The sequence below is a fragment of the Amaranthus tricolor genome, chromosome 13 (genome assembly GCF_026212465.1).
Source record: "Amaranthus tricolor cultivar Red isolate AtriRed21 chromosome 13, ASM2621246v1, whole genome shotgun sequence".
Lineage (NCBI taxonomy): Eukaryota > Viridiplantae > Streptophyta > Magnoliopsida > Caryophyllales > Amaranthaceae > Amaranthus > Amaranthus tricolor.
The window spans coordinates 11788132-11800067 of NC_080059.1; the positions used below are offsets into that span (position 1 = coordinate 11788132).

Consider the following 11936-nt stretch of genomic DNA (forward strand, 5'->3'; position numbering starts at 1 on the left):
AAGTCTCAAGTTAAATATCTATTCTTCTCAATATGTTTTTCTTACAAATTTTCTCTTATTTTATTATCATTCCCTTTAAACAAATAAAAACTTGAACTTGTTTTTGTGACAGTCTTATTTCTTTCCTCAAATCCCACATGCCAAACACCCTAAAATGTAATAGAGCTCCATTACTCAATCTAATGGCTAAAATTGCTTATGGAGTTTAAAATGAGGGATTTAAACATTTTATTTTTATTCTAAAGTAGGGGTCAATATCTCTCATAAGAATTTGTGATATGCAGCTAGTCTCTTGAGAGACGATATCTTTCAGAGACGTCTAGCCTTTTAAAGATTAATGTCTACTTATCGTACATTTAATGTCTACTTACAATATCCTTAATACTTACTTACCTTATCCTTAATGTCTACTTTCAATATCTTAAATGTCTATTTACATCATTATTAATGCTTACTTATAATATTTTAAAAAATATATAATGGGTGAGCCCAATTAGAGACCATCTCTCACAAGAATTTGTATGCTAATATGACTAATAGAGAAAAGTAATAAAGAGGATCCTTATACACTTACTCGAGCAATTCTCTCAATTTGATTTTTTAACACTATTCATTTGTTATTTTTTATTTGTATTTTGTTGTTAGATGTCAAAATATAATAAAGAAAAATCTTGTTTTATTTGTGTCAATATAACTTTTATTAATATTTTTTATAGCTTTTAACTATGCAAAATTAAAAATATTTAAAATTAAAATAGTGTATTAGATAGAGTGTATAAATCAAATCCACAAAAGTGTTTGGTTGAGGGTTATGGTTTGGACTTTTTGTCGTTTTTGATACTATTTTCCAGTTGGGTTGAGATGGTTTTAGGCTCTATGTTGACGATGGTTTATTTTTCAATTAATGAGGTAAGGGAGGGGATGAATGACATTTGAATTGACGTACTAAAGTTATGGAAATTCTACGTGGTAATTTTAAGGTATTGAGTTTTCACATGGTAACCAAAGTTTTTTAAAAATTCACGCGGTAACCGGTAACCCTGAGGTTTACCCTATCGAACCTCCATGATCTTTTTAAATATATAAAACGTTTGGAAACGTTAATTTAGTATATTAAAACGATTGATGTGTGCCTATAGAACTTTTTTACCTATACCTCTTGCATTAGAAGCTTATACAACACTTGATTTTTCCCAAAATATAAACCCTAATTTATCCATATTTTCCCTCCAAATCAAATTTATTGATTATTAAACCAAACAAAATTCTTGGGTAAACCAAACAAAATTGGGGCAAAAACTTTCGACCTTCATCCACCAGCAGTTGAGAGCTCAAATTTGTTATCTTTGGAGATGAATTTCGATGAATTCATATTTTAAATTTGGAATTTTAGGGTTAGGGATTTAGGGGTTTCAACTCCGAATCAAAGTCGCAGAGTAGAAGTCAAATAATAAAAAAAAATATAACAATTTGACTACGACCGTCCTCCGATCCAATTTGATTTGACATCTGATTTCAATCTGACTTTGTTAAATTACTTACTTTTTATTTTATTTTAAACAAATTATAATGGCTATAGTCAACTGAAGTAGATAGAATCCCTCACATTATTTGCAATTTTCTTAAAAACAAACAGTTAACTCTATTAAATAACATGTTCATCATGTTCTCCATATGATTTCCTCTGTGTCATACACATAACAAATGTCAAACACCTATATTTGTAAAAGAAATGCATTAGTTTAATATAAATAAAGTAAAAATATTCGGTAGAGACGGAGAAATACCTAAAAACACATTACGGATAGCTAAAGATAACCCTTCATCTCGAACAGTCACAATTACATTAGGAGTTTAATTAAACATCCCAAGTATATCTCTAAACCTCTCAACACCAACTGTATGAAACTACAACTTCATCCTTTATCAAGCAAACAACTACTAAGAAGTTGTGATTTGTTGGCGTCATACCATCAATCTCACAAAGCGACCACTTCTTGTTCTTGGTTTTGTATGTGGTATCGATCAAGATAATATGAGGCCATGTACGCAAAAACTGAATGGATGTAGGGTTTTCCATTAGTAAACAAGTCAACTATCCATCAACATCCATATTTTTCCAATCCTTATAGTTATGCTCTATTGCTAAATATATAGACAATTTTGTATAGGAGACCTACCATCTATTTCTTCATGTCTAATAGCTTACCTAACGTAGCTTATTTTATTCATGCTAGCATAAATTCTAGAATAATGTTACCTGATCAATGTAATGATGAAGCTAAGTTGCATACCAGTGGCACTAAGTTGGCCTAATATGATCTCGAATGTCAGTTGGCAGCCAACTTGCTTTAACGCGACCATCTCTATACATTGTAAATTGATGGTCGTGTCTTGATTTAACACCAGCAAACTCTCACCTTCCATGACCTTTCTTCATGTTTACATGAATATCCAATAGTCAATAAATCGACAACCACTTTTCAGTTCTTGATCCTAGTTGAGCCACATCATCTAAGTCATGCAATTAGCCGCCAAACCTACGTATAAGTGACAAAGTAGATAAATACTCACTGTAGAATGACCCTCCTTTTTGTTATAAGATGCAAGAGTAAAATGAACGCCAATAATAATAGTTATCACCTCTGCCCAAGCATGTAATTCATCTTTGGATTCAAACTGTCTATTCGTAGTATATAAATCTTGTTGAATAATTTACTTCGTTACCACTAAAATCCTCCAAGTTATCCTACATATATTATTTTAAAAAAAATATTAAAAAACACTCAGGTGAAGTTGCACAAAACGTGCGTTTTGGCCTAGGTCAAGTCGCGCGGTTTGCGAGACTTTTATTTATTACTTTTTTCAAAAAATTTAGGAAATTTAGCAAAAACTTGAAATCATTGCTTAACTTAATATTTTCGAGATTGAATTTACCGTTCCTATTGTTTCAATGTAGAAATTGATTTGATAAAATTTATTTTAGAGAGAAGTTAGAGAGAACGCGAAGAGAAAGGACTAAAGCGTAAATTTGGACTTTTAATTTACAAAATTTGACGACAATGAAAATGGTGGCAACGAATATTATGACCATTTAAAATAATCATAAATGTTTTACCACAATTAATGAATTTGAGAAAATCAAAACAAAAGGAAAAAATGTTTTTAAAAAAAGGAAAATTTTACTATTAAAAATCTCACCTTTAGGGGACATCCTTTTAAAAATTTTACCTTCTCAGTATTTTAAAAAATTCAACCCGCCACATTTTCAATCAAAGGAAAAAAAAAACCTTAACTTGGCTAATCTTTGACAAAAAAAATAAAAAAGAAAAAATTTATATAACACGTGTCAAGCTAGGATATATAGATGTTGTTTTATTTTTTAATAATATATAATTAAATAAGAAAAAAAAACTAGCTAAACAATCCTTCCCCTTTCAGTCACCAACACCTCCTCCCCACTGGCCACCCTCCCCCCCACCCCCTCCGTTGAAATTTTTATATGCAACGCCCACTTTAACTAAAACCCTCCTACCCACGACTCCCCCTAAAATCCTCCTCCCCAGATTCTCCCCACTTTCTCTCTCAAGACCTGGGAAAATTTGATCCGACCCGAAAATGAACCCGGGACCTGACCCGACAAAACCCGAACCCGACCGACCCGAAAGCGACTTAATCCGAAACATGACCGACCCGATAATTACCCGACCGAAAACCGACCCGTTTTGACAGATTTAATATCAATTTTTAGAGTAATTTCAATTTTAGAATTCATTTCAAATAAAATTTTAGTTTTCAAAGTATCTCAACATATTGAGTATATCACTTGAACCCTAAAACTCATCAATAGATCTCAAAAAACACGTATTTAACGTCTTTTTAGCCATCGTAATTATTTTTCTTTAAAAACAGGACGTTATAATCATCTTAATTGAATACATGTATCTTGTTAAATCAGTCAAATGAGTTTTTAATTCTTCTACATTTCAGTAAGCAAATCAATATAATTTATACGAACGTTTCGCACGTTTGAATGAGCTTTTCAAAAAACGAATGTCGCTACCCTAAATTATAAAACGCGTATCTTATAAGACGAAATAAGTACTTAGTTAGTTGTATATCTTTCCAACATGAAAATTTTGAAGATAATTTTAACGTCATTTTTATCTAACGTTACAATTATAATAAACAAAATAACTTTTATAAAGCGCGTATCTTACAAGTCTTTCAAAATAAGTATTAATTCCACTATTTTTCTTGCACTTAAATGAACCTGACATACCAACTATTTTTTGAAAATCGTACATGTAATTTCTCTAATGATTTTTTTTAGACATTTTAATGATTTTTTTTTTATGTTGAATTAGTCGATTGGATATTCTAATGTTTTATGGTAACCCGTTGGGTCAATCCGAACCTACCCGAAACCCAGAGTGATCCGACCTGAAACTGACCTGATCCGAAACTGACCCGACGCGAAAATGACCCGACCGAAATTGATCCGACCCAAAACCCGACCGACTGACCGTTTTCCCAGGTCTCAATATATTCTTTGACTTCTCTTGTACAACTATCATGACACACCGTCGTCCACCACTGTTATGCTCTCAATTGTATTAGTAGTTACTCCCTCCGTCGCATTGAGTTTGCAGCATTTGCTATTTTTGGTCCTTCTCACTTAATTTATATGATTTCTATTTCAGCCAGTCTCCTGAGAGACGTCACTCACTGTCTCTTTGAGAGACGTCTCTCAAGCCCGATTCATTCAAGCTTAATGCCTACTTAATGTATTCTTAAAGCCTACTTACATCATCATTATTGTCTACTTACTTATATTCTTAATGTTTACTTACAATATCCTTACTTACATTATCCTTAAATGTCTACTAACAGTATCCTTAATACTTATTTACATTATCCTTGAATACCTACTTACCGCATCCTTAATGCCTATTTACGTTATTTTAAATGCATACTTACAATATCCTTAATGTCTATTGAATCAGCATGCAGTATTTACAAAATGTTAAATGTCTACTTACAATATTCTTAATGTCTACGTAGTAACTTATTCAACATTTTCCTTAATTGACTGATCCAATTAGAGATTGGTCTCTTAAAGAGATTATCCCTCACAAGAATTTGTAGTTCTATTTTGAGACAATGGCCCACCACTTTCTTTTATTCTAATCCATATATTTTAATTCTCTTTTAATTCCATCCACATAATTCATTCTTTTTACTCATTTATTAGAGTTATCACAAAGGTCAGGTTTTTTTTATTTGAGTGGAAATTTTTTTGGGTCAAAATTTATCCCATTAGTGAATATTCACATAAAAACTGAAATATTTCTAAAAAATTTCTCAATGAGAGGAAAATTTTTGAATTTTCTCGTAGTGGACCCCACCATCAATATAAAGAAATACACCCCCATTTTCCTAACACACAATTCCTAAATTTTTAAAGACTTTAAAAAAAATAAAATATACCAACATTCATGAAAAAAAATTCTCTGTAAATAGACATTCATTTTTTTATTTTTTGACACAGTTCAAAAAATTCTCTTCTCTCTAATTTCATAAAATTAGTAGTCAAGTGATTTAATGTTTACATTATTAGTTTTGATCTTTTTATTTTTAATTTTTTTTGTGGTATTAGTATTTTGTTTTAATAATATTTTATGAATTATTTTTTTGTCTTAATAAAATTTTAGGGTTAAGGGAGAAAATAAGGTGAGATAGAATATAAAATATGAGAAAGTAGTGAGAAAACCTTTTTTCCTCGTAAATGGAATAAACTTAAATAGCAAAAATTTTTACATAAAAAATCTGAATCTGACGTGGATTATAGAAAAAGTGTAGAGAGAAATTTTTTTTCTTATCATCATTGGGAGTGTTCTTACCACTTTCTTAAAATATCATCTTATTTTTCTTTGATGCAAATTTATTTTCCAGCCTTTAACTTAGATAAGCAGCCATCTCACAATCAAAAAGTCGAATTTTAAAAAGAAAATCTATAATATTTTTTAAAGTAATTTACCAAAAAAAAATTAGAAAATGTAAAAAAATATAGAGAATTGGACAAAATAATGAAAATCTCCTGCATGTGATGTAAAGATGACAAAGAGGTTTTGGGGTGGGGAGTAGAAGCTGCAGCAGGTGGAGGTGGAGACAGAAAATGGAGATGTGTCCAAAAATTGTAAACACAAAAATGTTAAGTTCATATTGACCCGTGAACGTTTAGTTTTGTTGTCTCAAATACTTCCAAATACTTGCCTTACTTTTCTTTAACTCCATTCACACAACACACTCAATCCAATCAATTTGCATTCTCAACCACATTTTTAACTACTAATTACCTTATAGAGTAAATATATATTTGGATGAAATGAGCAATAATACAAACTAATAATATTCATATAAATTAACAAATGAAGTTTAACATAATATTGTTATTTGGGTAATTTTTTTATTGGCTGAATTTTATTAGTAGAGATTTTGCATTGTTTGTAATTTATTGCCTAATATAGTTTTGCAAAGATTGAAGGATGATTGACTATGATTTTTGCAATAAAAAAACTTGCACTTTTAAAATTTTATTGCCATTTGTATTTCCTTTTTTACTGGTCGAGATAAATTTGTCTTGATTGTTTTGTTGATTGATATTTACTGGATGAGACAAATTTGCATAAATTGATTGATAATTGATAAAAACTTGCATTAATTAAAATTATTTTATAATATACTAAATAACATAACAAATCACAAAATAATTTGCATAGAATCTTCAAAATAATTATAAATAAAATAAACCACAATATAATTTGCATGAAGTCTTTTAGAATAATATTATTAGCATTTCAAAACACAAAAGCTTCAATTATCTTAAACAAAATTTTAACTTTGTAGTATAATTAATTTTCAGTTTTAATAGATGGTTGCCATATTTGTTCCTAATTATTAGCTGAGGCAAAATTGCATTTATTGGGTAATGGTTATTTATTGGTTGAGACAAATTTGCAGAGATTGTTTTTCTGATTGATATACTAAATAATCTAGAATTTGAGAAATTTATATTTACTGGGTAACAATTATTTATTGCTTGAGACAAAATTGCATTTAAAGAGAATTTATATTTACCTAGATGAAACAAATCACTAAACAAAATCAAATTTTTGTATATTTAATAATATACTAAATAAAATAAATCACAATATTTGCAAAGAATCTTTTAAATTAATTTCAACACTAATTCTATACACTTCAGTTGTAATTATATTAAAAAAATAATCTTTTGTAATACAGATTTCACCGTACCTTTATTGATTTCTATTTTAATAGCTGAAGAAATAAAAAGGATAGTGCGAACATTAAAGAGAGGGCAATACTAGCACCAACAAACGAGATTAATGATAAGGTCAACAAACATATATTATCACTTTTTTCTGGAGAGAAGAGGACGTACTTGAATTTGAATTCAATCAATTATATATGTTATACTTTAAATTAAAAAATTAAACTTATGAGTTTAATATATATTTTTCCCGTTGTTTTTAAAAATCTAATTTTTTATTGATGTTTACATTAAGAAATCTGTGCATTGCACGGGTTTTATACTAGTAAATAATTAATATAAGAAAAATTACCTTGTATAATCCAACTTTTTCATGATTTTCCTACAATTATCTCACCTATTGATTAATCATGAATAATCCCAACTTTAAGGGTATTTGCCTAGAGCAAGCATGGGTAACTCGATGACCTGCTATAGTAGGTAATTCACCAAAAAAAAGTAAATTGAAAATTACTGTAAAATTGGAGAAAAAATTTTTAAAAAATTTAGAATAATTTAAAAAATTTGAAATTTTTTAAATATTTTTTCACATTTTTTTCGACACTTTAATTTAATTTATTTTTTTAAAAAAATAAAAACTTGCTATAACAAGTCATCGGTTACCGGGTTTACTCTAGGAAAATACCCTTTAAAGTTCAGGTTATTCATAGTTAATTAGTAGGTGAAATTATTATAGAAAAATCATTAAAAGATTGGATTATTGTATGTAATTTTCTTATTAATATATGGGTTTTATTATGGATAACATGTGAGTAAAATTATACTTCTACTAATTTTACATTGCATTCACCCTAATCGATGCAGCTATCAATATGAATTTGATGGTTATAAGAGTATTAGCTTAAAAAAAACCAATGTAAATTAATATCTACATGAGACCATTTATTTTAAAGGTCTTTTATGGTTGAACAGAGAGCCAGCCCTATATAAGGGGGTAATAAGTGCATGTGTCTCGAGTCTATTTAAAAAAAAATAGAAAAATAATATTTTAATATTTTATGTTAAAACACATATAATAATATATTTAATAATTAGGAACTTATCATTTGTGTTTCTTTTTAAGCCTGTCAAATCTCTTGGTGACCTTAGTGGAACACCTTCATATATTTTCAAACCTACCCAATGATACTCTAATAGTCCCTCTATATCATAAGATTTACAAAAATATACGAACAAGATTTAAAGAAAAAGTGCGACCCAAAATCAAGATAAAAAAGTCAGAAATATGTATAACAAACTAAAATAAAAATATTATAAATTGGGGACACATATAAATACACAAATACTTTTGAGAAACGATCTTTTTAGAAGACCATTTCTAATACTTTTGAGAAACGATCTTTTTAGAAGACCATTTCTAATTGAATCGGCTTATAAAGAAAAATATAAAGTAAGAGTAGACATTAAATTTTAATGGACTGAGCATGAAAGAGGAGACTGGCTTATATAAATACACAAATTCTTGTGAAAGATCATCTCTAATTGGACCAACTTAATATATATTTTTTGAAATATTATAAGTAGGTATTAATAATGATGTAAGTATACATTAAGAATAATGTAAATTGATATTAAGTTTTAATGGGTTGAATATGAAAGAAGTGAGCAGCTGATATAAATATAGTTGTTGTAGTTGGTGGGCTTTATTCTATAAACACAATTCAAAATCTAAATCCTAAAATGGGCAAATTATCGATATTATATGCTCTTTTTCTGATAATAACATTGAACACCTCAACCAACACAATCAAAGAAGTAAAAGGGGATGCAGAATTCATCAAAAAAACATGCAAAAACACAAAGTACTTCAATCTATGCATCTCCTCCTTAAAATCAGACCCCACAAGCTCAGTTTCAGATCTGAAAGGCTTAGCAAGCATTATGATCAACATTGGAATGGCAAATGCATCAGAAACTTACACATATTTATCATCCCAACTCCCAAGCACCAGTATTATAACTGATCATAATACAAAGGTAGGAGTATTTCAATTTTGTGCTTCAAAATATTCATTGGCTAATGATTCATTAAAATCTTCATTGCAAGATTTGGGATTAGAGAATTATGATTATGCAAGAGTGGATGTAATGGGTGCTGCTGATTACACTAATGTTTGTCATAATGCATTTAAAAGGCTAAGTGGGGTTACTTATCCTGCTTTGCTTAAGGCTAGAGAAGATGGGTTTAAGCATATTTGTATTGTTGTTTTGGGTATTATTGATCAACTTTCTAATATTAATATTAATAATAATAATAATAATAATTGATTTTTGGGTTTGTAATGTTTAATTTGTTGTTTATATAGTGTTATATTGACTTAATTTGCTACTATTTCTTGCTTTTGTTATGGTTATGATTTATGTTTTTATTTAGCAAATTGAGTTAATTATCTATTTTTATATTGAATTAATATCTTTTATATGTTTTTTAAGTTGTGAGTTTTTCTCTAATTTCCAAAAATTTATATGAATATCAATGTAGTTTAATTTATTTGATATTTTATGTACTTATATTATGTTTGTAAAAATTAAATTAGGAGTACAAGGGAAAGGAAAGGGAAGGGATGGGATGGGTAAGAAGAAATAATACATTTTGTTTGTCGTTTAGAAGGGAAGGGAAAGAAAAAGAAAGGAAAACGAGTACTTTGTTGTTTATATACTGTCATAATTAATGACTTAATTTGCTACTATTTCTTGGTGTTGATAATTTATGGTTTTATTTAGCAAATTAAATTAATTTCTTTTGAAATCTTTTCACTCAAATTATATCATTAATAAAATTTTTCTATGTTTTTCTTTTAAACTCCTTCACTCGCTTTTTGTTATTTAAACAATAAATCTTACATCCTTTCTATCCATACATAGTGTTGCAATTTAGTTAATTAGCTCGTAATAAAGACATTTTATATTGGTAAATATATACTACTTCATAACTAACCTAATTATTTTTAAAAACTTACACCGATCTCTTTGTCCCTATGAATTTGCATTACATTAAATTTTAGTTTATCCTACTAATTTTACATCATTTTTATTTTAATAATGGTCTAATTTTTCTTCTTTTAATGTCACTCACAAATTTATATACATTCTCAATCTTAACCTCTTATTTATACTCCCTCCGTTTTTTAATAAAGTTTCTATAAAGAATATTTATAAAAATTAAGAAAATCAGAATTGTTTAGATAGTGCAAATATTATTTTATTGAATAATAAATTTAATGTTGGAAAATTGAGGATATATTATTAAAAAATATTAAAAGAAAGTTAGTGGAAAAAGAAATGGGGACCACAACTAATAAAAATATGTTTTTATAAAGTTTGTGGAAAACATGTCGGAACCATAAGAAATATAAAAATGTTAAAATAAAGTTAGTGAAAAATATATGAAGACCATAAATATTATTAAAACATTAAAAAAAATTACCAAGGTCACTTTTGTCAAAAATTTGTGATATAAATAAAAAGAATTTTTATGAAAATAACAAATAAAACATCCCAAAATAAAAGTGAAAACTTTTTTATAGAGTATTATACACTTGTTTTATGTCTCATTCCCTAACTTAATTTTCTTTTCAATTTTTCTTTTCATTATATTTCCGATCTTTATTTTAGTAGAATTACCGACATTACATCCTACACCTACGAGAAAATTAACTTTCTCTTTTCATTTTGGTATGTTCCTCAATTTTCATTTTTGGGTAATAGTCGTATTTCCTTTCCTTTTATCTCATTGATTACTTTGTAATCTAACTATTTATTTTTATTATTCTTCCGTTTCATTATACTTGTTATATTTAACTTTTTACGCAATTCAATGTGATATTTTAATCATTTATATTTTAAACTATACAAATCTAAAAATTATAAGAAGTTAATATCATGAAAGTATGCGATTAGACGATTCAAACAAGATCCCACATGACTATATTTTTTCTTACACATTAATCGCAATATATAAAATAAGTTTGAACGATGAATAGTGTAAATAACAGAAATGTAACGATTATTTCAGAACGGAAGAAATATTATTTTATTTTCTAACTAAAAATTATTTTTACCATTAAAATGATCAATTATGGGTGCAATAAACATAATATTTTCTTTCTACTAATGTAAAATAAAAGTACTTCTTTTATTGATATTCACCATCAAATTAAGCTAATCGTCAGCATTTTGGGGTCAATGTTGATAGGACAGATACCGACTTTTGTCTCACTAGCTCCGACCTCCGAGTGTTGCCATCAAGTTTCTTTATGGGAATTAGAAAAAATTAAATTTTTTAGACAGTAGAAATATTATTTTATTGAATAATAAATTTAATAGAGAAAAAGTGAAGATCATAAATATTTATAAAATATTAAAAAAAAGTTAGTGGAAAAAATATAAGGATCACAACTAATAAAGAAATATTTTTATAAAGTTAGTAGGAAACATGTGGGACCATAAAGAATATAAAAATGTTAAAATAAAGTTAGTGGAAGATATGTGAGGACATAAGTATTATTAAAATATTAAAATGAAGATGAGTAAGATTATTTTTGTCCAAAATTTGTGATATAAATGGAAAGTTTTCTTATAG

The 11936-nt window shown here is 27.8% G+C and overlaps 1 protein-coding gene across 1 annotated transcript; it reads left to right on the plus strand.

Moving 5' to 3' along the window:
• The first annotated feature begins 8979 nt into the window (after positions 1-8979).
• On the plus strand, positions 8980-9632 carry LOC130798017 (cell wall / vacuolar inhibitor of fructosidase 2-like). The gene is made up of 2 exons (XM_057660843.1): positions 8980-9331; positions 9402-9632. Exons 1-2 carry the CDS (start codon positions 9035-9037, stop codon positions 9411-9413), a joined length of 309 nt encoding a protein of 102 aa, XP_057516826.1. The 5' UTR covers positions 8980-9034; the 3' UTR covers positions 9414-9632.
• Positions 9633-11936: the final 2304 nt, after the last annotated feature.

Excerpts from the sequence above, each read along its gene's own strand:
- LOC130798017 (XM_057660843.1), top strand. The coding sequence starts at position 9,035 with ATGGGCAAATTATCGATATTATATGCTCTTTTTCTGATAATAACATTG.